General features: G+C 50.0%; 2 protein-coding genes across 8 annotated transcripts in view; one reads left to right on the plus strand and one right to left on the minus strand.

The window, feature by feature from the left end:
* The first annotated feature begins 1862 nt into the window (after positions 1-1862).
* On the plus strand, positions 1863-10389 carry LOC110072118 (oxaloacetate tautomerase fahd2, mitochondrial). Of its 3 annotated transcripts, XM_020780185.3 has the most exons (9): positions 1863-2015; positions 3469-3652; positions 5081-5373; positions 5543-5759; positions 6822-6881; positions 7402-7564; positions 7969-8077; positions 8694-8781; positions 10071-10389. In XM_020780185.3, exons 3-9 carry the CDS (start codon positions 5087-5089, stop codon positions 10131-10133), a joined length of 987 nt encoding a protein of 328 aa, XP_020635844.3. In that variant the 5' UTR covers positions 1863-2015; positions 3469-3652; positions 5081-5086; the 3' UTR covers positions 10134-10389. The 3 variants fall into 3 exon arrangements, with proteins under 3 accessions (XP_020635844.3, XP_020635843.3, XP_078235702.1); XM_020780184.3 differs by lacking the exon at positions 3469-3652 and having other exon boundaries at positions 1865-2015; XM_078379576.1 differs by lacking the exons at positions 1863-2015; positions 3469-3652 and adding an exon at positions 4871-4893.
* Positions 10390-10844: 455 nt separating this feature from the next.
* The window catches only part of GPAT2 (glycerol-3-phosphate acyltransferase 2, mitochondrial), a 56085-nt gene continuing 42405 nt past the window's right edge, over positions 10845-24524 (minus strand). For 4 of the 5 annotated variants that reach the window (XM_078379574.1, XM_078379570.1, XM_078379573.1 and 1 more), the window contains 9 exons: positions 21048-21118; positions 19382-19643; positions 18494-18642; positions 17499-17576; positions 16849-16974; positions 15411-15531; positions 14958-15110; positions 12344-12399; positions 10845-11256 (listed from right to left, as the gene is read on the minus strand). In XM_078379574.1, coding sequence (XP_078235700.1) covers positions 11140-11256; positions 12344-12399; positions 14958-15110; positions 15411-15531; positions 16849-16974; positions 17499-17576; positions 18494-18642; positions 19382-19643; positions 21048-21118 — 1133 coding nt within the window. In that variant the 3' untranslated portion in view covers positions 10845-11139. The remainder of the gene's footprint in view (positions 11257-12343; positions 12400-14957; positions 15111-15410; positions 15532-16848; positions 16975-17498; positions 17577-18493; positions 18643-19381; positions 19644-21047; positions 21119-24524) is intronic. The other variant, XM_020780187.3, reaches the window with a different exon arrangement.

The raw sequence follows: 24524 nt of genomic DNA on the forward strand, positions 1-24524 counted from the left end.
AAAATCTGTCTTCAACTTGCACCTGTAAGACTCTCCTATTGATCATCTAGCCCTGTAGTTCATGAACCTATTGATTAAGCCTTTTAAAAGAGCTACTTGGCATTTACTGTAACATAGCAATTCCTCTGGAGTTTTCTGAAACCTTGTATCATTATCTTTGGTCTGGTGTGTGTGTGTGTGTGTGTGTGTGTGTGTGTGTGTGTGTGTGTGTGTGTGTGTGTGTGTGTGTGTGTGTGTGTGTGTAAAAGTGCCTTTGCATTTCATTACACACTTATTTAAGTTTCATGTGCATCTTTTTCCTTGACATGCATGTTGACTCAGAAGTAACCCCTGCAGTGTTCAAGCAGTGCTTTGTAGGACTGCGTTCTTATCTTTGCTCATTTCCATCAGTCAGGAAAGTCCCAGCATAAAAAGGTGGACCCTCATTAATAATGTTATCATTCCATATTGGCACCCAACCACAAAAGCTTCAAGGCCAAAATCAATTACGTTTTTTTTAAAAGGGCGTGGGTTGTTATTTATTTATTTATTGTATTTATACCCCGCCTATCTAGTCATTTCGACCACATCCTTAAGCATTGTCCTCTGAAAAAGTAATGGACTGGCTAAAGTTGGTTGGTACAAATGGAAGGGCAAGTGGCTCCTTAGGGCCCTGCAAAGCATCCACCCTGATGAGGGTGGGAGTGAATCTGCTCTTGGCTTCGAATCTGCACCCGGAAGGGTGGCCGGAGCTCTCCAAGGTGCTGAATCCGAGTTTCAGCACCTTGGAGAGATCCTCCTTTGCCCCACTTGGGGTTGAAGCCACCCACCCGCCTCCACCGGCTCTCCTCTTCAGCTGGTCATCCCCAGCTGGGTCACCCAAGATCCCTCCACGCCAGGAGGATCCTGAGCGAGGCAGCTGGGCAGCTTCTACAACTCGGTGCTTGAAGAAGCCATAAGTAAGAAGAACCTGTGACCCAACACTGCCCAGTCACATCAGTTTGATGCTGCTTTAACTGTCAGGGCTGTCCTTGGGAATGATGGGATCTGTAGTTTGGGGATGGACTTAAGACTCCTAGCCCAGGGGTTCCCAGCCTTGGCTCACCCAGGTGTTCTCGGACCACAGTTCCCAGAAACCCCAGCCAGCACAGCTGGTGGCAAAGGCTCCCGGGCAGTTGTAGTCCAGGAACACCAGGGTGACCCAAGGTTAGGAGCCAGGGGTCTCTCCACAGCTTGGGACCTTTTTTTTTTTTTGACTTCAGCTCCCAGAATCCCCGTGGGGAAGGTTGCAAGGTCAGTCCAAAAGCCACGTTTCCACACTATGGGGCACGTTTTTTAATGTCCAGTTCTGCGCATGCGTGAAAAGGAGGTCCGTCTTTGGAAGAGACGCTACGAAGTCTTCCGGAAGCTGCCATAGAGTACCGGATGGCTAGAAGGGCTTCAGCAAAGGTCACCCTTTGGGGCAAAAAAGAAGCGGCGGCAAAAGCCACAAACGGGGTGGGGGGATAAATGGGGGTCTCCTTTTCTCTCTCATTTACATGCGTTTTGAGGAGAAGGAGCGTTTTAAAACTAGGAAGCCGAAGTCTGGAAATAGTTGCCTCTCTAGAACGAGCTACTCTGTGGTTGGTCGGGTTTTGCACCATAGAGAGAAGAAGAAAGAGTCGCGCAGCACTGAGAAGGGAGGTGGAATGCGGGCAGCAAGAATAAAAACCAAAGGTGAAGGACACCTGAAAAGTCTCTAGCAGGGCTCATTTCAGTGGGAAATTCCATGGGTTGCTCTCTGTCTCTTCGAACACATCCAGTACTTAGAACACATATAGTAACTCTGTTAAGCCTCAATAGTTGCGTCCCTGGAAGGCTCTTCTATTTTTTTATTACGTCTGCCTTCCGGTCCGATGTTGCCGCGGTGATCCCTGGGATCTGTAGTCGAACCTCTTTCATAGGCGCTCCAGGGGCTGAGCTTCGCAGGGGAACTTTTTCCTCGAGTAAGACCGGATCCTGCCCAGCTGGGAGCCCGGGCAGGAAAGAGCAGCCAGGTGGGCTTTTTTGGGTTTATTTAGACTTCTTTATGGCCTTGGTGGTGCAGTTTTATGAATGGCATGGACGGTTTATTATTGCCTTTTTTATTGTGCAAGCCCTTAAATGCCATCGCTGGTGCAATTTATGAATGGCCCTATGTTGCCTGTCCTTCCCATCAACTTTCCCTCCTCTTCCTCGGTGCCGCCTCCAGGACACCCCTGCGAGGTGGGCCGAGGCTGAGGAAGAAGGACTGGCTCCATGGCGGGGGGGGGGAGGGGAGGTTGTTTTTGGCTTTTTAAAGGGAGGGCAGCCAGGGTGGTGTCCCGTCCTCTTTTGGAAGGTTCCCCCTCCATGGAAAAAGGGGTCCCTCCAGGCCAAGCTTTGTTTTAGGAAAAAAAGAATAAGAGTAAAAGGAAAAATAGTCAGGAGGCTTGAAGCTGTTCCCCCCAGGAAAGGGCTTTTGGCCGGCAGCTGGTGCCACATATGGTTGGTGGGAAATGCAAGGTTTATTCTGTTTAATTTCCTTTTCCCCTCCCTTGATTTTGACCCTCTGCTTCTCAATCTTTTTGTGCCGTTTTATGCGACTCAAGGTTGCCTTTTGGCCCCCTTTCTGATCATGCGCATCCTTGGGGAAAAGGGAAAGGATATTGCCCCAGGACAAGAATCATCATCTCTTTGGGCAATATAAATAGAAAAGGAGAGGGGGGTGGGAAGAAGAAGAATCCCGAGGGTGGTAAGGGAGCACTGGATGTGTCTTGTATTCCGAGTCTCAGTTTGATATTGAGTTTCTGTTTCTGTTGTTAGTTATGCAACTTTTTACTTCTTTTATTGGTTATATTAAAATAAAAATTAATAATAACAATAATAATAAAAAAGATAATGCATGTCCTTTTGAGCCATGGGGAACTAACCCGCTCGTGGGTTTCATGGCTGAGTAGGGACTCGAACCCAGATCCAGCCTGACCCCAGAAGAACTGGCGATCTGAGGGCAAAGGGCCGGAGCGAAGGGACACAGACCCCCTTCCTGCCCGCTGGAGAGCTCTCCTGCCCTGTTCAGTGTGCCTCGCTCACTGCAAGAGGTTGTGTCGTCTGGGTTAAACTTTCTTATTTATATTCAGAGTATTTGTTTATGTTTGTTAACATCCCTTTTTAACACTGTTTCCCCGACAAAAGGAAACGGCGGTTGAACTAAACAAGACCTGACTGTGACAACAGGATACAATAAAAACAAAAATGGGACACATGCTCAAAACAGCTCCCGGGTGGGGGGGGTGAGGCTATATTCTCTGTTGCTTCTTTGCTGTCCCTCTTCCTTCTTGATACCTGCAGAAAACCTTGCAGGATCTTGCCTCAAAATACTGGAGCAGACCCGAATCAGTTTGTTGCAGAAATCTTGCTTCCCCCACCCCAACCCTTTTCTCCCCCCCCCCTCTCTTGCTTGGCCAGTATCTTCTGTATAATTTCTTGCAGGGTTCGCTCAGCTGCTGACCTCTCCCTTCCGGTTCTTGGCCTCCAAAAGGAAAACCCTCCTCTCTCCAAGCTTCTCTCCGGCCACCTCTCGCACGCGTGTGCATCTCTCGCTTCCCTTTGTGACTCTCTGCAGAACGTGGGAACTCCCTCTCTCAAAAAGGATTAATATTCGCGGAAAAACAAGGTTGGGATATATTCCAATGGGGAGGGGGGAGCTTTGCATTTTGAGTGTCCAGAGTGGGTTCTGTTCAGACAAGGCGGTCAAATGGAGTGCTTGCTATTAGAGCTCTTGACCAGTTTAAAGGAAAACCACAGGGCATGTTTTTTAAGAAGTCCCATTGGGTGAAGTGGCTGCTCCTAGGCATGTGTGACTATGGTTGCAATCATTGATATTAATCATACTTTTAAAATGATGTGTTTATTTACTAGTTGGATGGACAGCTCAGTGGTTTAAGTATCTGGCTGTAGAGCCAGAGTTTGGGATTTAATTCCCCTGATGGGCCTCCTGTGAGTAGAGCCAGCCTGGGTAGGCTTGGGCCAGCTGCACAGCCCCAGGGCAACCTCCCCAGAAGAAGAGAATGGGAAACCACTTCTGAGCATTCTCTACCTAGAAAACCCTGAAAGCGGTCATCATAAGCTACAATACAACTGACAGCACTTTTACTTACTTGCTTGCTTACTTACTTACTTAAGTTTTTCACACTGGTAAGGTAAAGGTAAAGGTTCCCCTTGACATTGAGTCCAGTTGTGTCTGACTCCAGGGCGCGGTGCTCTTCCCCGTTTCCAAACCGTAGAGCCAGCGTTTGTCCGTAGACAGTTTCCATGGTCACGTGGCTGGCGCGACTAGATACGGAACACCGTGACCTTCCCACTGTGGTGGTACCTATTTATCTACTCGCATTTTTACATGTTTTCAAACGGCTAGGTGGGCAGGAGCTGGGACAAGCGACAGGGGCTCCCTCCATTGTGTGAATTCAATCTCACAATGGCTGGTCTTCTGACCTTGCAGCCCAGAGGCTTCTGCGGTTTAACCCGCAGCGCCACCACGTCCCTTTTCACACTGGTACAAGCCTGATAAAGTGCTGTTTGATCCATGAAAGCTCGTGTATTATATGATGGTTTTTAGTGGGTCTATAATGATGTGTGAGTGGGACGTGGTGGTGCTCCTCCTGCTAGCCTGAATAGAGGAAATTGTTAAAACCAAATGAAGCTTCTAGAACAAGCGGCAGCTCCTTTGTGATTTTTCCTCCTCTTTTTCCTCTGCCTTGGGTGTCCCTCCCTTTCTTTCCTTCGCCGGACTTTGCTCCCCCCCCCTTTGTCCTCCTCCAGCAGAAGGCCTTGGATTTTGAACCATCAGGAGCACACAGTTCTCACGACGAGTTTGCTTCAGATTCAGACCATCCTAACGGAGTGCGTTTGAGGCCTGTGAGGTGTTCAGTGAGTGGTTTTACCAAGGCCACTACCCTCCCCTGCAAGTTTCCGTGGCCAAGAGGAGATTTGAACCCAGGTCTCCTGAGTCCTGGTGTGACCCTTTCCCACGACTCTGTTATTCCTGGTGTTGTCCCCCATCCTAAATCACTCTCTCTCCCCTTCTCTCCTCTTTGTTTTGCAGGGGTGGATGTGGCGCCCCCTGGCAAGAATCCTGCTGGTGGGCGGTCGGCTCAGCCGGGCAGGGCCGGAGAGGAACAGCTGGAGGAAACTGGGAGCCAGGAGGGTCTCCCATCTGTGCGGAGCAATGCGGTTGGTCCAGTTCCACGCCAAGGGCTCGTCCCCAGAGCCCCGGATCGGGCTGGAGGAGAAAGACGGAGGCGGCGTGATCGACCTGAACGCTTTCGATCCGTCCCTGCCCACGACCATGCGCTCATTCCTGGAGGGAGGAGAAGCCTCTTTCGCTGCGGCTCGAAGGTCTGTGAGCACCCACAGGCGGAACTGGGGGTCCTAAAATGTAGCATCTCGCACACTTCCCCTTCGCTCCTCTGTCTGCCTCCGGTTCCTCTTTGGCCTCTGCTCCTTTCTAAACCACAGCCCCCGGTCTCCTCCGAAGGAGGCTCACAGCTTCCTGCTCTGTCCGCAGGGCACAAGAATCTGGCCCCCGAGTCCTGTCCCAGGACCAAGTCACCCTCTTGGCTCCTATCACCAACCCGGACAAAGTGATCTGTGTGGGCATGAACTACGTGGACCACTGCCTGGAACAGAACGTGAAGATCCCGACGGAGCCCATCATCTTCAGCAAGTTCTCCAGCTCCATCGTGGGTCCCTATGACGACATCATCCACCCACCGGAGAGCAAGGTGGGTGGAGGATGATGTTCTGTTCCGCCCTTTGGGGGAAAAAAAGCTCCGGTCTACAGGAACGAGGGAATGGCCAACCAGCAGGCGCCTGCTTTATAGGCAGAGTATGCAAGTAACTAGTTACACATAATGTAGTTATACATAACTAGTTACTTTCACAGTAATGAGTAGTTACCGAGTTACAGTAAAAGTAAGGTAATAAGTAGTTGCTATGTCACTGTTTAGAGGCTATGAGTAATATTTTGTAGTCATTTCGCAATGACCAGATAGGCAGGATATAAGTAGAATAAATAAATAAATTTCCAAATGCCAATTTCAAAATATTGTTGGATCTATTTTTACACAATTTTTTCAGGCTTTATGCCATTTTTTTTCTCAAAAGTTCCATTGATTCAAACAGGCCTACCCTGGTTGCAATTTTTTTGGGGGGGGGGGGGCATAGTGAGTCACAACTGTTTGAATCAGTGGAATGTACAGAGGAGTTAACACATCAAGACCCCACTGATCCAGGGGGGCCTACTTAAGTGCAACTTACTATACTGAGCAACGAGTATAGTATGATGTCATAGATGATGTCAGCCTTTGTTTTTAGCTTTTATATTTTTGGAAATATTTACAACTTGAGATACTCTTTGGCCTTTGTAGAGAGACGGACGGGGCATCTCCCTATATTTTCCTGACCTGCTAGGAGCTAACAGGCAGTGTATTGAGAAGAACCCCATGTGCAAAACTACATGTCAGTGTCTTTGTATCTGCTTTATATTGTGGTTGTGGACTTTTAGGCCAGATGGGCGGGATATAAATCAAATAAATAAATAAATACATGGCTGGAGAAGCGATTTCTTTTCTTTTCACTGGAAGAGGCTTCTGTCTCACTCCCTGATTGTCTCCAGCCCCGCGTCCTCCCCCTCCTGTGCCACAAACACACCCACAGTTTCTCTCCTGCCCCAAAAGACATCTTTGCTGAGACACGGGACATTTTTCCTGACGGTGATGCTGGGTTAAGTGGCGGTCTCTTTGGTGCTAAGACAGAGGCTCAAACGAGTCCGTTTCCCCTTCTAGGAAGTTGACTGGGAAGTGGAGTTGGCGTTTGTCATTGGGAAGAGAGGAAAACACATCCAGGTAATCCCAAAGCCAACGGTGGGAACTGACTTGGCAGGTCAGGATGTGAAAAGACACTCTTGATCTTGGTGATGCAGGGGTTAAGCCGCAGTACTGTAGTTGAGACCCTGCTCACAACCTGAGACGGATCCCGATGGACTCAGGCTCAAGGTTGACTCGGCCTTCCATCCTTCTGAGGTTGGTAAATTGAGTACCCGGCTGTCTGGAGGTGGGGGAGGCATGTATAGTTTGCATCTTTAAATTATAAATTGCCTAGAGAGTCCTTTAAGCGCTATGGGGCAGTACGTAAGCAGTCCGCTTTGCTTTTCATCCTGTTGTTTGGATCTTGTCATCCCCCTTTGCCAGATCTCCAGAGTGATCCGATTTACGGCGTGCCCTAAGCGTCTCTCCTAGGAATTAATTTCCATTGAGTGTAGTGTGGCTGAGTAGGTGAGGGGGGATGCAGGATTGAACCTTTAGGTGTTAACATCTAAGTGCCACATTGTGGTTGGGTTCATGGCTTCCTCCTTCTCTCCCCCAGGAATCGGAAGCCATGGACCACGTAGCTGGCTTTACCGTGGCCCACGACGTAAGTGCCCGAGACTGGCAGATGAAGAGGAACGGAAAGCAGTGGCTCCTGGGGAAGACCTTTGACACCTTTTGCCCCCTGGGGCCGGCGCTCGTCACCAAGGACTCGGTCTCAGGTTGGTGGGTGGCCACGTGGCTCTTTTGGGGGGGAAGGAGGGAGGGGTGGTCTCCCCAACGTCCACTGGATCACTCCCCCTGCTGACCCTCCAATTCTTTGTGTTGACCCAATTCAGCAAGAAAGATCCATGCAAGAATAAGCAGCGATCTGTGCCCCTGAATGCCCCCCCCGAGTCCATGTCTCCTTCCCCAGGGAGATTTCTCAAAACTTGTGGGTTGGGTGCAAAAGGGGATATGAGCAAAAAAGGGAGATCTATCTGGACCCTAATTACTTACTTAGGGTAAGTTTATTATGGAGTCTCTTTATTTGGGGTGATGCACGAGGGCCACCGGCCACCCTGTCTGGGAAACGAATCTCGTGCGGGATTTCACACCGCTTTGCATCTCTCTTGCTGTGATCCAGATCCGCACAACCTGGGGATCCGCTGCCGAGTGAACGGGGAGCTGGTCCAGAACAGCAGCACCAACCAGATGATCTTCAAAACCGAGGCGCTCGTGGCCTGGGTCTCCCAGTGAGTGTCCTCCCCTCCCCCTGCCTGCTTTTCATCTTCTTTAATAAAAGGGAGGGTCCCCCTAAGAGCACAGGACCCCCAGGCCAGGCATTGAAATCCCCTTTAGCTGCCCTGCCTGGCAATTTGACTGATAAAAAATGGTCGCTGACTTACCAAAACAAACCCAACAATAAACAAACCCCACAAACCCTGCCCCGTATTCTTTTTCAATAGGGCTTCCCCTCCAACCCAACCTTTGCCGGTGTGGCTCTGGGGCTGCAAAGCCCTACAAGGAAATAATAATACGTTAACTAAAAACCAATACGTGTTTTTTGACCAAAGAACAGACCCTCCAAGGAGGGTTTTTTTTGTTCCTCAGCCTTGGGAGGCTTCCTTCAAGTCTCCAGAATGAAAGAAGTGGCTGCTTCTTATTTCACTTTTCCTTTTTTCAAATTGCACTTTTCCAGCCCTTCCGGGTCCCTGGTTGCAGCCTGTGGGGAGTGGCTCGTGCCAAGACTCGCCATTTGGCCCCCTTGAAATCGGAATACTCAGGATGAGAGTTTGACCTTCCAGGTCCTCCCTCCACTCTGGGGACCCCCTTCTGAGCCTTCTCCTCAGCTGGGCTGTTTTCTGGCAGGTTTGTCACCTTGTACCCGGGAGACGTCTTCCTCACAGGGACTCCGCCGGGTGTCGGGGTTTTCCGGAAGCCCCCCGTGTTCCTCAAGGTGAGCGCTCTTCCCTGACAGCCGTGAACTGTCTGGATCTTCGCACTCCTGCCAACTGAGGGTTCGCAGCTCCCCCGTGTGAGGTTTCTAGGTCTGCTCTTTCTATGGGGCAGGTCCTCGTGTGGTATTTCTGTCACCCTCGTGTGCTCAAAATACCTCGCGGTGGGCCTACAAGGTCTAAATAGATAAGATGCTGTGGTGTTTAGGGAGAAAATAACGTTTTTCACGGGAAGTGGCTGAGAGACGGGAGCCAAAAATTCCCATTTTTCTACATGTTACTTTGGCCCAGCTGCCTTTCATTTAGTCTTTCAAGTTTCCAAGAGATTATATTCAGGTCCTGGGGTGGGTTGAATCAATAAACATGGGAAGAGTGCTAAAGTTGTAAAAGTGGATCTGTTGGTGTTCATCGCAATGTTTGCCATTGCCAGGGTCTCCCATTTTGGAGAGCCCCAAAATGTAGGCAGCTGGATTGATCCATACTGACCATGAGGAGCAGGCCTTTTTAAAAGTTAACGGCTCCCAATTGCCCTTTCAAAGCCAAACCGCTTTTCAGTACTTTGCGTTACAGTTGGAACAACTTGAAGGCATCCTGGACTTGCTCCACAGAAGCTCACGTTAAAATATAATGGTCAGTCTTTAAGGTCCCATAAGGTTTTTGCCTTTATTTTTCTGTTCTTTTCTTTGGATTTTGCTTTCAGAGAAACAGTTTCTCTCCCAGCTACTGAGAGAAGTTTGTAGCTGAGCTCAGAAAAAACAGGGAAGTTTTTTTTTGGGGGGGGGTGGTATAGAGTTCATGGTCCTCCTTGCTTGGAGGGTCCCTGGACTTTGACCCTGTGGTCCACCAGGGGCGCCGGAGACCAAAGGTTATGAATATATTGTAATTTAAAGCACTTGCTACCATAAATAGGCCTTAGGAGATGCATAGATACTTAGAATGAGGAAGAACATGAGTCAAAGGCATGGAAAAGCAGGGAAACCCCGGAGCAGCCAGCGTGGCCACCAGCCCCTGGTATTCATCTCCCTGGGGAATGCCACACTCAGCTGACTGAGCCAAGGATCTGCTGGGGTTTAAAGGAGAACCCGGGGCTGCCTGTGGCGACTGCAGCCGCACCAGGTGGCCCACAGCCTTTGTGCAGCCGTGGTGGGGCGTGTTTGCTTCGCCATGTTTACCATGTTCGGGACAGCAGGCGGGAAGCATGCTAGATGGAAATGCGTTCCTCCTAAGATGTTGGCGGCCAGTGTTCCTGACGTTTAATAAGCGGGGGACTGTTGTGATTTTTCTCTTGCAGAAAGGGGACGATGTCCAGTGCGAGATCGACGAACTGGGAACCATCCGAAACAGGGTGGCCTGAAGTGTCCTCGCCACGTCTGTCCCTGCGGCAGGCGGTCGGGGCATCTGGCCCAGCGCAGCTGCAACACCGGAGTGCCTTCATTGATTCCAATCATGAGTGCAGACCGAAGGGAAACTCTGCAGTTCAGGTCTGCAGGGCTTTCCCCCCCCCCTTTGAGATTTCTTCCCCTTGAGCCCCCAAGGAGGCGGGTTCAGAAGCTGCTCACTGTCCCTGCATATTTCCATGGAGGAAAATGAATAAAGAGCACGTGAATGTATGTCTCTTGTGATTAGACGGGAGTACACCCATGTCTCACGGCTACATTTCTGCCTTTCCTAAGCATAGGTAAGAGAAAGACTATAAACACACACGACACATGTCTTTGTGCATGAGGCTTCCGCAATAAATGCCACATGGTTCTCTGCCTTGCTGAATGAAAGTACATCATCTCAGAATAATATTCAGGTTATATCGCCATGTTTTCATCTTGGCCACCACTCCGCTCTTCCCCAGGTTTAAAGCACAAAACACAGCCTCTGGGCTGTAGGATAGGTTTCCAGACTGGTTTCTTGATCCAAAATCTGTGCCAGGATGTTCCCAACCAATACACCCTCAGTTCCTAAGTTGTAGGTCTGTAGATTCTCAACTCAGTAGCTGCGAGGTTCTGCTTCTTACAGGGCCCCGAGAGAAACAGAGTGTGCAGGGTTATTTCAACAGAAAGTCAACAACTAGTTACACAACAACATTTTTTATTATTTGCTAGTTTACACAAACTGCACGTTCTCGGCAAGAAAGGCTTCCCAAGTGGGACAGAAAGGAGAAAAGCAAGTAAACGAGAGAAGCAAGTACAAAACTAAATAATGCAAACACACTGCTAACAGCGGCATGCTAATGAATTATCTTCACCTGCCAGAACTCAACGCTAACTCTTTTAATTTCCCAACTGCGGGGATTTGCAAAGGTTGCACCCTTAACAAGACAACAGTAAAGGGAGAAAGATGGAAGTTTTGACTGCGATCCCGCTAGTCTAGATGTAGATAAACTGACTGACGAATCTCTCCAGTTTCTCTCGGTTCTCTTTGGTCTCGAAGGTGTCCGACAGGTGGAGAACCGGCTCGGTTTGCCCTGCAGCTTCTCTCAGCACCTGCAACGTGAAATTAAGAGATGTGCAGAATTTTCCTGCACCAGCACAGCGCCCTCCATGCACCAGCCAAAGACATGGACTGAGGCCGCTCTCCGCGCACACAGTCAGGTCATGTTTTACTGCACTGTGAAAGGAGGTCCAAACAGAGAAAGAAGGCTTTGTGCTTTACCGGAAGCAAACTTTCCTCCAACTTTGCTCTCAAAAACAAAATACATGTGAAACAACAATAGGGAGGGAAGCTCTCTTGTCATGGGCTCAGCTTACTTATACCTTTGATAAACCGGCTCGTAAAGAGGTCTGGAAGTGCAACGGGAGAGGGTGCAGAAGAAGTAAAGATGAGGATTTGCAGTTTGAAACCACACTTTTCTGAGTCCCCAACTTGGCCACGGAAGCTCACCAGGGGGAGTGGAACGGGCCAAACCTCTCCTCAAATATCTCATTTATTTTGAAAGCCCCATCAGGAGAGAGAGAGAGGTCTGGATGGCAACCCATCCTGCTTCAGGATACCGACCCCAGGGCTGGACCTACGTGCCCGACCACTGGCAACGGCAGCTGAAGCCAATCCTCAGCCATCCTGGGGCAAGTCCATTAGCTGGAAACAGGCTGGATTACTAGACCACCAAGTTCAGCCTGACCTGAGAAACAAAACAGCCGAGGTGCGGCTGAGATGTTTATGGAAGAGGAAGATGAGAGAAGGGGGGGGGGGAGCTGTTCTGCAATCATCCTCTTAAAAGGGAATCCTTTTTTCTCCAGCCAGCTCTTGGCCTGCAACACCAAGATTCAGGCCGGTCACGCTGGTCTCTGGCACAATAAACTTGAGGCATGAGGGGCCCAATCCGGACTTGGAGCTGGGGAGGGGGAGCTCCAAAACCTTCGCCTCCTGCCCTGAATCTGGCCGGCTTCGGCCACCAAGAGAGCCGAGAAGGCACGTCTGCCTGCCGTTCAGTGACTGACGGCGCCCAACGGCACCACCGCCAGTCTGGACCTGTAAAGCGGGTAATGGTGAGGGAGAGGACCGTGGAAACTTGTGGGGCTCGTCGAGGCAATAGCCTTAGGGGAAAAGGGCACAGGAGAAGCAGCCCCTTACCCCCAGCTCCTTGTAGATGCGGAGTGAGACGGCAATCAGAGCCCGGTTGGCACATTCTGAAAAACAAGCAGAAGAAACTAGAAGACAAGATTTCCAGGGTAGGAAGAGGAAAAACTCTCTACCTTCCTCTCTTTGGGTCTCCAGATGAATTTTGTCAAAGCGCTAGGGGGCAACACTGATTTAGGTTTAAAAAGGAGGAAAAACAGTCTTCTCTTAAGGTACACCAAGGCATCACTGGGCTTCAATGAATCCTAGTATTTGGCTGCTGGGAGCTATAGAAACTGCCAAGTCCTCCTTTGGAATTTCTTTTTGCTCTAAAACTTGCTAAGCAGCCCTCGGCAAGCCGATCTCCCTTGTCTGCAATTTCAGCATAATCACCCAAATCCGTTGGGAGTGCAGTATATGACAGAAGTGCTCAGAATATCAAAAGCGGGCTGTATAAATGCTAGGTAGATTACAGTGGTGCCTCGCATAACGTTTTTAATTGGTTCCAAAAAAAAAACCTTATGCGAAAAAAACTTTATGCGAAACACCATTTCCCATAGAGATGCATTGGAAACCGGTTAATCCGTTCCAATAGGCACGGATTGCCGTCCTTAAGCGAAAAAACACATAGGAAACATCGTTAAACGATACAATGTATCCTCCATTGGAATGTATTGTAGCTGACTCAATAGGTTTCAATGGCTTTGCGAAGTCAATTTTTGCAAAATTAAGTGTGTCATAAAAGGGTCAAAAATGGTTTTAAATGCTTGGATTAGCTTCTGTACCCTCTAAAACGGATGCAAAAGTTAATTTGGCTTTGATCTGACTTTTCGTTAATTAATGGTGAATTTTTTTCCCCCAACTTTTGACAGCTGTCAAAATCTGACAGCTCCATTATTTCCTATGGGGGAAGAAAAAATTCACAAAAAATTAATGAAGACTCAGCAACTGTTCTAAATTCTTGGGTTCGTTAGAGGACCCCCTAAGTTGTGTGCAAACCTGATTTGGCTTTGATCTGAACTTTCGTTAATTTTTTGTAAATTGTTTTCTCCCCCATAGGAAAGCATGGAGCTGTCAGATTTTGACAGGTCCATTGGTTCCTATGGGCCAAAAAACAAAAATTCACAAAAAATTAACGAAACGTCAGATCAAAGCCAAATCAGGTTTGCACATGACTTAAGGGGTCCTCTAACGAATCCAAGCATTTAGAACCATTTTGGACCCTTCTAAGACACTTTTTAAATTGAAAACAAAAAAACGTTAAGCGAAGCAGGGGACCTAAAACCAAAAACGTTAAGCGAAGCATGGTCCCAAAAACGCTATGCGAAAATCGCCCATAGGGAAAAACGTTATACGAAGCACAATCTGCCTCTGAAAAAATAAACGTTAAGCGAAAAAAACGTTAAACGAAGCAAACGTTAAGCGAGGCACCACTGTACTGAGTTTTAATTGCAACATTCTGAGCAGAGGAAAAACAAAAGGAGAAATATTTTAGTGCAAAAACAACAACAAAACCAGCTAGTATTTAGAAAGCACGGTCGGAGCCGGAAAGGTGCAAATAAGTGGGAGGGTGTTTGTCCTTATGTGCTGCCAAATTGCCCCCAATTTAGGGAGACTCTTATGAGTGAGTGGTCTCCCAAATGCCCTGTCCTCCGCAGCCCGGCTCAGGTCTTGCAAATGCAAGCCTGTGGTTTCTCTTTAGGGAGTCAGTGCATCTCACATTTGGTTTTCCTCTCTTCCTGCACAGCTGTGAGAAAATGCTGCTTCAAATTAGGGAACAAAGGAGGGGGCTGGATATTGCCCTGGCAAAAAAGCAGAGATTTGCTCTGGCACATGGGGAAAAAATGCAGAAAGATGTTGTTTACAGCACCCGTCTTTTCTATCAGGTCACAAAAACCTTGCCTGTGAACGCAAGGGGATCGTGAAGAATTTGTTCCAGGGCACACTATGCTCCCCATAACATTTATTTTACAGGAGAAGCTTCTTCCCGGCAGTTGTAACTTTGAGAGGCCATTAGGATCACCATACTGTGGTTAAAATATATACGAGGGCATAATTGTTTTAAATCAAAATTGTTGTCAGAAGTGCTGGAAAGAAGGGTCACGGCAGAGAGAATTTGACCTCCCTCCCAGATGGCTTTCCTGCAGAATAAAAGGGTTTCGCTCCCTACCTGATAAAGCCACTCTAGCAGCTTCTCCCCTGTCACGGCTCCTTCCTGTTTAGTTTTCAAATGTGCAAATTAATTGCTTTCATATACTTAGCACCACGCCTGGTTTGAGGCCTCAGAAAATCCTGCCGGCTCCCAGGACGACAACCCCTAAGGCTTCCAGCCAATTCTACCCATTTTAAGTTTGCTGTCAGCCCGAGACGTTGTTACTGTCCTGCGGTTTGTGTCTGCTAAGGCACAGCAGAGGCACCTGTAATTTAATCTGTTTCATGTATTTCAAATTAGACCCGTTGTGCCCGGGAGCCTTTAAGCAACGGCAGCATCTTCCATCAGCAATAATAATTAGAACCACCGTGCAATCCGAATCCGGGACCTCCGGATTCACAGCTCTCTTGCCCCTCTGTGCTACCGACGCGTCTGGTTCTCTTGCTTCTGGGATGCGCCCAAGCTCTCTGGACTCACCAAAGGAACCGTCCTCTTCCGCCTTCCTTGCCAAGAACTGGTGGAGCCTCTCCATGCTCTGGGACTCTGCAGGAGAAAACAGTGAGCGGTTTAGAAAAGCTTGGAAGCGCAAAGACAGGGTCCTGCAGGAGGAAGAACCGACACACCCGGACCCTGGGGAGAAAGCAAAGGAGAGAGTCACCTGTCCACCCGACGGCACTTGTCTCCTCATACATGCCAAGATCAAACCAAGAAACTTTGACCCAGGAAGCCAGTTTGGCTCGCGCTTGACTACGGCGGTAGCCACAGGTGCTTATGGTTGGTCCAGCGCATACTCCGCCGGCTACGGATGCTAACGTCACAAAGGCTCAAGATCAGCCCTTTAAACCTTTCCCAAACGAAGCCGATATCTCCCCCAAGGCAGTTAAGACGCCTGGCGCCAAGCGAGTCAGCGCACACGGTGGTGGAGCGTACCTGGTTGAGGGAACCCCAGCTCGCCGAGGAAGGAAGCTGCTCTCTCCAGCGTCTTCAGGAGGGGGCTCAGGAGGTGGCCGAGGAAGGCAAACAGCGCCGGGCAGTTGTCCAGATGGCTGACCTAAGGCAGGGTGGAGGAAAGGTTCCAGACCGTGAGCGCTCTGCCGGAGCCACCCCGCGAGACGGGCAACGAGAGACCTGCACGTACGGTCTCCTGCCAGCTTGAAGATTTGGTTCCTTTAGATCGCCACCCCAGCTGAAAAAATGGAAACGGCATCACGGCCTTCCAGCAAATCCCCGGAACTCAGAACCCAGTTTAGTACAAAACAGGTAAGGGGTGTGCTAAATGAGGAGCCAAGCGCTCCCTTCGTCCCCCTCCACTTTCCACCTGTGATGCCGCAAAAAGAACCCCAGCCTGCCATGACAGTATCGGGAAAAGAAAAAGGAGGGGAGGGGAAAGAGAGAGGTGGCCATTTGTGGGCGAATGCCTTAGATGGGCAACTTCGTTTTGCAGCCAAACGTAAAGACTGGGGAGGTTTAAAAAAAAGAAAAACCCTCCAAGGAACAACAGCCAGCTGGCATCCAGGAGATGGCACTGGTCAGCCAGAACCTTGGGAGCTGGTGGGCGAGATGGAAAAGGCATCCTCGTGAACCGCTCCCCCCCCCCCCGAGACGCCCAGGCCCTGTGATGCGCCAGAGAAGCGGAGGGGGACCGTCTTCAGCCCCAGCCTCTTAATTACAGAGAACTCAGCTTTCCTTCTGAAGGAACACAGAGAAAGGTTTCCGCGCCGCAACCCACACAGCTGGCATTTGAAGAGACAGGTTGTGAACCCCGGGATGTGTCACACGAGCGCTGAGAAACAAAAGAATTCAAGATTCATATGGTAATTGGATGTTCCTTTTTACAAGTGGAAGACGAGGAAGGAGAGGGGGGTGGGCGGCCAACACGGCGGAGGCTTCCTCGTGAAGACAGGCTTGGAAGGAAGATGTGGAGATCCTCGGAGCGTTAAAAATGGGCCATGCCAAGGGGCTCGGGCCTTCCCAGCCCACCCCAAGCTGAGCTGTAAAGCCCTTCAAGGGCCAAGAGCCAAACAAGAGGAACAGGAAGGTGCGTGTGGACAGAATGACATATGTATCCTTCTCTGCTCATGATCCTGCAAATGTGGACACAGCACAGCTTGTAGAAAAGGCCACCTGTCGAATGTGCGGGTATCCCAGGAGTATTTTTACAAAGAGTCCTCCATGAGTGGGGAAAACAGGGCTGTGGGCGCGCACTTAGGACCCTATGCTATGCCCACATTTCCAGTGACATCGCCCCTCCCAGGCTTTTTACACAAAACAGGTCAGGGGACACCCCACTGCAGGCAAGGGGTCTCCGGTCAGTGGTCGGAAGAGGCGCTCGGCAAAAGAGGGGCTTCCCGGAGGGACTTCTCCGTACTTTGAAGTGCTGCTTTCCTTCCTGTTCCTCAAAGTCATCGTCGGCAACGTCGTCGATCGCCTTCCACAGCAGCTTCTCGGAGAAGCGCTTTGGGGCCGCATCGCAGGGCAAGAGGTCGCTGGGCGCCTGCAGACGGGGAGGAAAAGAAGAGAGGGCACTTCCTTCTCGCCTTTGATCGAGGCCGCACACACTTGGCCACCAACGGGGCCTCCCAGCCAAGCCGCTCCTTCCTCTGCTGCTGAGCCAGGACGTGCTGGAGGGCCACCAGAGGAGAACTTGTGGGAGCCCAGATCCGCCATGGAGGGAAGACACTGCCTCCGGCCGCCTGAGATTCCTAGGTATTGGCCTTGCTCTCCACCAGAAGAGCTGGGCCCCTCGCCTGTGCCATGGGGGGCCGTGGCTTTGTTCCTCCCCGCCTCACACAAAATCAGTACCCAAGCTTACAGAGACTGTCCGTCACAACTCTGCCTGAGTCACTGCTCTGGCTTTGCCTCCTTCTAAAAAGGGAGGCACACACTAAGCTATGCCTGGTATTTTTTTAAAAACACCCAGCACAAGCTCTTCTGAGGACTCTTCACCACGGCTCTTCTTTCTGCAACCGCTTCTTTCCCCCCAACCTCACTTCCACTCACTTCTCATCCTCCTCTTACCTCTTCAACCACCAACAAACCACACTGGATCAGCTTGTCCACCGCAACTTGGCTGTAGGAATATAGAGACTGGCAAGGCTAGGAAAGAACAAAGCCTACTTTAAAAAGGGGGGGGCTTCTGGGTTCATGGCATTCCTGCCCCTCACACACACACACCCGTTTTCACCAGCCGCCGGCCCCCGAGAGGTTCAGCCCACTGCTCCACCACCTCTGCCGGCAGCCCTAGCTGAATGTCAGGGGGTGCCCCTTTATTGGGAGAAAGGTAAAGGTTCTCCTTGACAATTTGTCCCCTTGACAATCCAGTCGTGTCCAACTCTAAGGGGCGGTGCTCATCTCCGTTTCCAACCCATAGAGCTAGCGTTTGTCCGAAGACAATCTTCCGTGGTCACGTCACCAGCATGACTACACAATAGGTGGTACCTATTTATCTACTCGCATTTTTGCTTTTTGCATGCTTTCGAACCGGTAGGTTGGTGGTAGCTGGGACAAGCGACAGGGGCTCCATTGTGTGGATTCGATCTTACGACTGCAGGTCTTCTGACCTTGCAGCACAGAGGCTTCTGCGGTTTAACCCGCAGCACCGCCACATCCCCACTATTGGGAGAAAGATGGGGTGTAAATTAATTAAATAAACAAGTAGGACACTCTGCAAAGGCCAAAGGGAGATGAAAGCACCTTGACCCACCACGGAAGATCCTCAGAAAAAGGGTGAGAGGGAGGAGCGTTCCAAAGCAAAGCTGCCCCAGAAGACTGGTGTGTCCTCCTCTTACGCAAAGCTGGCAGGATGTGGAGGGGGCCCTCTGCCGAGGACTGCAGTGGGGAAGTGGGCTCCCAAGGGAAAGGGGCAGCCCTTGTCAAATCGCCTAGCAGACTTTAAAAGCAGGCTCCGAGGAGTCCGGCGCGCTGCCCAGACTTTGCAAACGGGCCTTTCTCACCTGCCGGGGGGGGGGGGGAATGCTTTCAACCTAGAAAGCAAGACCCAACGGGTTCCTCACCGGGCAGAGGAGGAGATCTCTCGGCAGCAGCTTGGCTAAGAAGGAGACCTTGTCGTACAGCTCATGTTGGACCAGGATGACATCTTGGAGCTGCTCGGGGCTTCCCAGGTAGGGCAGGACCTCCACCAGAAGGGCATTCACGGCGCAGGCTGAAAAACAGCACCAAGGCGGAGGACCTTCAGCATCCCCCAGCCACGTCTGGCCTCTCCTCATCTTTCCAGAGCACCTCCATTTGGGCACTCAGGGGCTTTGTAAGAAATACAACGGGCTCGTTCCCTCCGCGCTCGTCAAATCATCGATGGGGAGCATGTTAGGACTCCAAGCCAGCAGACAGGGAAGTCCCACACAGCCTGATTTTGCTGTTACGCCCCTACGGATCATTGTTACGTTCATAACGCCTGACTGGGCTTCCAAAAATGTCCACATGAAGAGGCATTTGCAACGCGAAAGAGAAGGCCCCTTCCTCTCAGCCTCGCTGTCCTCCCAAGGGGTGCCAACGGTCTCAAGGGGCGCCAAGAAATGCTGCCGCAGGGCTTGAACCCAAACCCTTTGCACCTCCCCCCCCAGGGATGGGCACACACCCCTGTACAACTAGGCTGGCAAGAGCCACAGAAGGCCGACTGGCCAGAGGCTAGGGGGATCCATCACTGACAGGCCTACAAGAACCCACGACCAAATGGACCGAAGGTTCATAGACTCACCAACCTCCATTTTTTTTAAAAGGTTAAGAATCAAAAGACCGGGTTGTCCAGCCACTGCTTTCGTTTTCCTCTTTAAAAGTTGGGGACTTTGGATCGAAATGACCACCCGGAGGCCCTCGACACCTCTCAGCCTTGGGCCAAGAAGAAGCTAGACCCCTGGCATGACTCCACGAACGCCTGAACTCACCTCCCACGGCTTCCTGGATGAAAACCGGGAGGAGGGCCGTGCTGCGCTGGCTCAGCTCCCTCACGGCCGCCTCCGTCCTCTTGGGAGCCACCAGAACGTCCCCCAACGAGAGGCGGTAGAGGGAGACGCAGCGCCGCAGCAGGAAGAGGCTGTGCAGCACCACGTCGCGCACCCGGCCGGAAAACCCCGCGTCGTAGTTCCGCAGCAGCAGCTCTTCGGTCAGCCAAGCAAAGTCCTGGATCAGCCGGGAAAGGAAGACACCCTGGAAGAAGACGGGGCCCCGAGAAGAAGCCAGGAAAGCAGGGGTGGGATTACTGTCTAAACCAGGGGATCCCAACCATTTGTCCCCAGAAGAAGTTCTTGGACTAGAACTCCCAGAAATCCTGGCCAGCACAGCTGGTGGAGGCGGCTTCTGGGAGTTATAGTCCAAGAACCTCTGTTTTGTCCCAGGTTAGGAATGGCTGCTCTGACCCATTCGGAATCTGCAGTGCCTAGGCTTCGTCCCCAAGCCCTCTTCTGCAGGAGGGAGCCACATTTTTAATTAGGGTTGCTACCCTGGCTCTGTGTTCTCCGTGCCAAGCTTAGAAATAACTCAGCATGTTTAACATTAAACCCAATACTTTTGCCTTAAACAGGAGAGGATCCAGGTCTGATGCCACTGAGGCTTCTCATCTTTTTAAAAGCATGTTTTGAAAATAATGGTGGGTGATGTTTCAAGAAAAATGAGATTAGTAACATTAATGTTACTCTCAATATGTTAAACATTAGGTGCATCAGTGGCCCTTCCTCCCACTTAATGCAAAGTAACCAATTTAAAAAGAGTACATTACAGCTATCCCATTATTTCTAAGCTCTGCCTCCATGTAAATATAACAGCGGGTCACCCGCTGCATTTTATTCCACGTTATGCTCTTGAATCAGCTGCATCTGATTTTCCTCTTTACTCCCAAAGTGAAAGCCGGGGTGTATTAGATTTAGATCCCTCCTGCCATTGGTGTTTGCCTCCTTCAGACCATCCTTAAGTCAGCCTGGCTCCCATAAGACAGTGGTCCCCAACGTTGGGCCTCCAGATGTTCTTGGACTACAACTCCCAGAAGCCTTCATCACCACCTCTGCTGGCCAGGATTTCTGGGAGTTGAAGTCCAAGAACATCCGGAGGTCCAAGGTTGAGGACCACTGCCGTAAAAGAAAAGCAGCTGGGACTGCCCAAACAAGGGCCATTTTGTCATTATGTGGTGATGACGCCAGCCACGCGCCTGATTATTCAGGCGAGACACAGAGACAAGCTCCTTGTCCAGACAGCTACTTCTTGTTCCTCCATATTGTGTCCCTTAGAATAGTTTCTTGTTGAGGATATAAGTGCCAGTTTTACAGGCACCGACCGAACCGATAGGAGCGAAGCTGCTGTTTTTCTTTCTCCAGGCTCTGCTTCCCTAAAATCAGCGTAAATCATGGCCTTCCTCCCAGGCAGAAAAAGAAAAATACGATTCTCCCACCCCTCAGACAGAGACTTCTTTCCCTGATAAGCAAAACCTGGGTTTGGATGGGGGCAAACGCCAGTTTTCCGCCACGCTTTAAAAGGGCCTGAAATCCCAAATTCCTTTTTGGATGGCAAAACAACTTCTCGAAAGAGAACTGGCCCCGGCAGCCACTTTTTCTTTCTTACCTCCTGGTGCTTGTGCAACAGAAGGGCAGCCATGATCTCCGCAGCCATGATGGCAGAGCAGGACACGCCGGCTAGAAAAAGCAAGGAAGGGAGAATCTCAGAGGGAAGGGGTCAGCGGCTGGTGTCTCAGAGGCCCTGATAAAAAAATATTCAGCCAGAAAAGGTGCTACGGATCAATAGGCCACCAACATGGGAGCAAACCACACATTACATTTTATACCAAGCCAGGCACCTCGGCTTGACACAGCTTTGTGGCTTGACCCCCGAGAAACAGCTTGGCAAGAAAGGTATTTATTTGTTTATTTTATTTAAAATGTTTCTACCCTCTGCCTTTCTCCTTAAAAAGGACCCAAGGCGCCTCACGTCCTTAAAAGACAATATTCAAAACCAAAAACAAAAAGTATAGAAATATTAAAAGGGAACAGATGCCACTCTGAGAAATGGTAAACAAAAAGCAATACTAAAAAACACTTTCCAAGCAGTGAGGCACAACCGTTCATGTAAAAAACCCCGCGTAGGGAGCCAGTCATTATGGGAAAGCTTGCCTGAAGAGGAAGGTCTTGACCCGCTTGGAGAAAGACAGCCAAGATGGGGCCAGCCTGGCCTCCAGTGGCAGGGAGTTCCAGAGTCCGGGAGCAGCAGCCACAGAGAAGGCCCTCCTCTCCCACGTCCCCACCAAGGGCACCTGCAAAGGTGGCCTGACCCTGAGCCAAGGAAAGCTCTCGGCGTTACTCAGAGGGAATTCCCAAAGGGTGCCGCCCCTGGCAACCCAGGGGGAACCCCACAGGTAGCCCTCTTCACTTTGGGGCCATGAGTGGGGAACCCCAAGGGCACCCACGTCCTCTTCTTTAGTAAAAACAGGGCACCGCAAAGGATGGGAAGAGCTTCCGCCAAAGTCTTGTAGATCGTTAAAGGCGGAGAGCGTTGATGCCATGAGACCGCTGCCTGTCAAGAACTTCCAAGCCCTTGCAAGAGATGCTTCTCCGACATGACAGCAAGGCAACTAGCACTGGGTTTTGGGGGTGGGGTGGGGAATGCAGCGTTCCCAGGAATATCTCCAGCACATCTTCCCTCTGTGAAGCAAAGGGAACGCAAAGAGGACGCGCAAAAGCACAGTTTCTAAGCGCTCAGAAGGAGGCCCGGGCAATGCTTCTGGCTTTTAATCATCTACGGAGTAGGGTGCCAGTTGCCGTTTTCCGCCTTGCAACAAGGAAAATAATCCTGGCCCTTTTGGCTTTGGTGCAACAGGATGAACTAGGTCGGAATTCATATTCCTCGGCACAGTCTCCCAGGAATACTGGCCACAATCAGCCAGTTACGAATGCATTTGGGCAGAATATAAAGAAAACAAAACAATACTTTTATTGCCTTTTCTACATGGGTGTGCTCTCATAGTATGCGTGTGACTTGCTACTGCTAATTGTGGCTAATCGACATGGCGTCGGGGCATGTCTCTGCAACATACCTGGCCATGTGCCCACCCGCAGAACCAAGACTCCTCATCAACTAGCCACTGCTCGGCAGAGAAAGTTGGACAAGCCTTCTGCGAACACCAACAGGGTTTAAGCCATCACGCCTTGCATTGTCACTTGTTAGGGTCCTCAATCATTGTGAGATTCTCTTGCACAAGCCACAGACTCACAAAAGCCCTGCACTATTAAAAAGAGCCTTTGGCTGGGAGGGGACGAAGCAAGCTTGCTTCTAAGCTGCACCAAAACGAATGGAGGCTTTTTGTTGCCAGCTAATTGTCCCTGTGATGGTGTCACCTGGATTTTAGCTCCAACCTTGTGACCAAATGGCAGAACAAAAGGAGGGGGGGCGTTCTGGAGAGGGCCTGAAATGTGATGGTTTCAAAGGGTCAGAGAGAGAGATAAAGAGGAGACAGAAGATCAGTGATGGAGCCCTCCGGCAGCTCCTAACATTTAGGAAATAACAAAGCATTGAACAAGGAAACCAGCCTTTGTTAAAAGGTCACTTGACAAACAGAGAAAAACAAAGCCAGATGTGGCTTTTCTTTTTCGTTTTCCCTTCCTAGCAAACTCTCCAAAGGGATTTTTTCCCCTATTCTTTTCTCCCAACACTTGTGTCTTACTTGGTGAGAGATGCAAAAACCAAAACAAAAACAAAACCCATCTCTTAAATTCTCTGTTCCCGCCAATTTAGGCTGCCTGGACTTGACGAGACATCTTGAACAAGGATATTCAGCTCTTCGCAAGATTCTGTGCTACTAGATCAAGCGGGAAGCATGAATGGGTTTGCCACACAGAGAGACATCTTTGGAGTAACTTCTGTCCATGGTCCACACAAAACTCGAGTCCTTCCCTTGGAGAAACAAAGTGTGTGTGCTCAGACACACACCATATGTATAAAACTGGCTGACTGATTTTTTTAAAAAGTCACAAGCGCCCTCTCCTAAGCTTGTAATCCTCAAAACTCCATGGAACAAAGCAGCCAACATGGTCGCTGTGTGCAAGCTGCGTTGCTTGTGTTAAAGCACTAGTCTGCACATTTTTTTCCAATTTTTCTTTTTGTCCAGAATGCAAAAACAAACAAATAAGAAACTGCTCTTTGTGAGCCCCACTGACATGCTTTTCCCCCCATTTTCTGCTCCATATCTGATGGTACCCGGGGCATCTCATGGTGTATCTCATTCTTCCGTTACTGTTAGGCAAACCAAGAACGAAGCGCACAGTCCCTGTTTTACAGAAAGGGTTTTTTTTTAGCCTTCCTGCTGGGGTCCAACCAGGGCAGCGCTGGGGCTTTATGCAGAAGCTTGGGTTTAGCACATGGTCCTCAGTCCCTCTTCAACAAACATACAGTATCTTTTTGTGCAAGGCCGGACAAGCAATGTCCTTATCCAATAGATACACATGCGTGCATATACACATATGTTATGCTCGCATGCCCTCTGCATGCATGCTAGCCAGTATAATGCCATACCATTGAGTTTCCCATAGAAGGCCATGACCAAGGAGGGAAATCCAGCCAACAGGAGAGGGGGAAACACAGGGAGTCACAGGTCATCTCTGCTGAATACTCCAGAAATACAAGATGGGGATGATTAATACAAGGCTGATTACTGCGTTAAGCGAACAGGCAAATATCAGGTTTGCTGGAGTGTCTCTACTGCCTTTGTTGCCGAAGGAATGGATGACAATTGGCTTGTTTTCTTCGTCTGCTTTTCTTGCAAAGGGATGTGTCTTAGCAAGACAGGCTTTTCCCAGGCAAACTTCTCCCCCACTCCCCCCACAGCTCCAGATTTGGGGGGGGGGGAGAGAGAGAAGCAGAAGAAGAAACTTATGAGCCATTTGCAGGAAGTCACGCAGCCTATGCATTAGTGCAGACGGAACAGTTCAGGCATTATACTAAAATAACTGATAATTGGAAAGTTACATCCACACTCCGAGAGAACAGCAATAAACGGAAAAACACACCTTGACACGTGAGTCGCATCTTTTATGTAACCGGGAGGCTGTG

Source organism: Pogona vitticeps, chromosome 8 (assembly GCF_051106095.1).
Source record: "Pogona vitticeps strain Pit_001003342236 chromosome 8, PviZW2.1, whole genome shotgun sequence".
Taxonomy (NCBI): domain Eukaryota; kingdom Metazoa; phylum Chordata; class Lepidosauria; order Squamata; family Agamidae; genus Pogona; species Pogona vitticeps.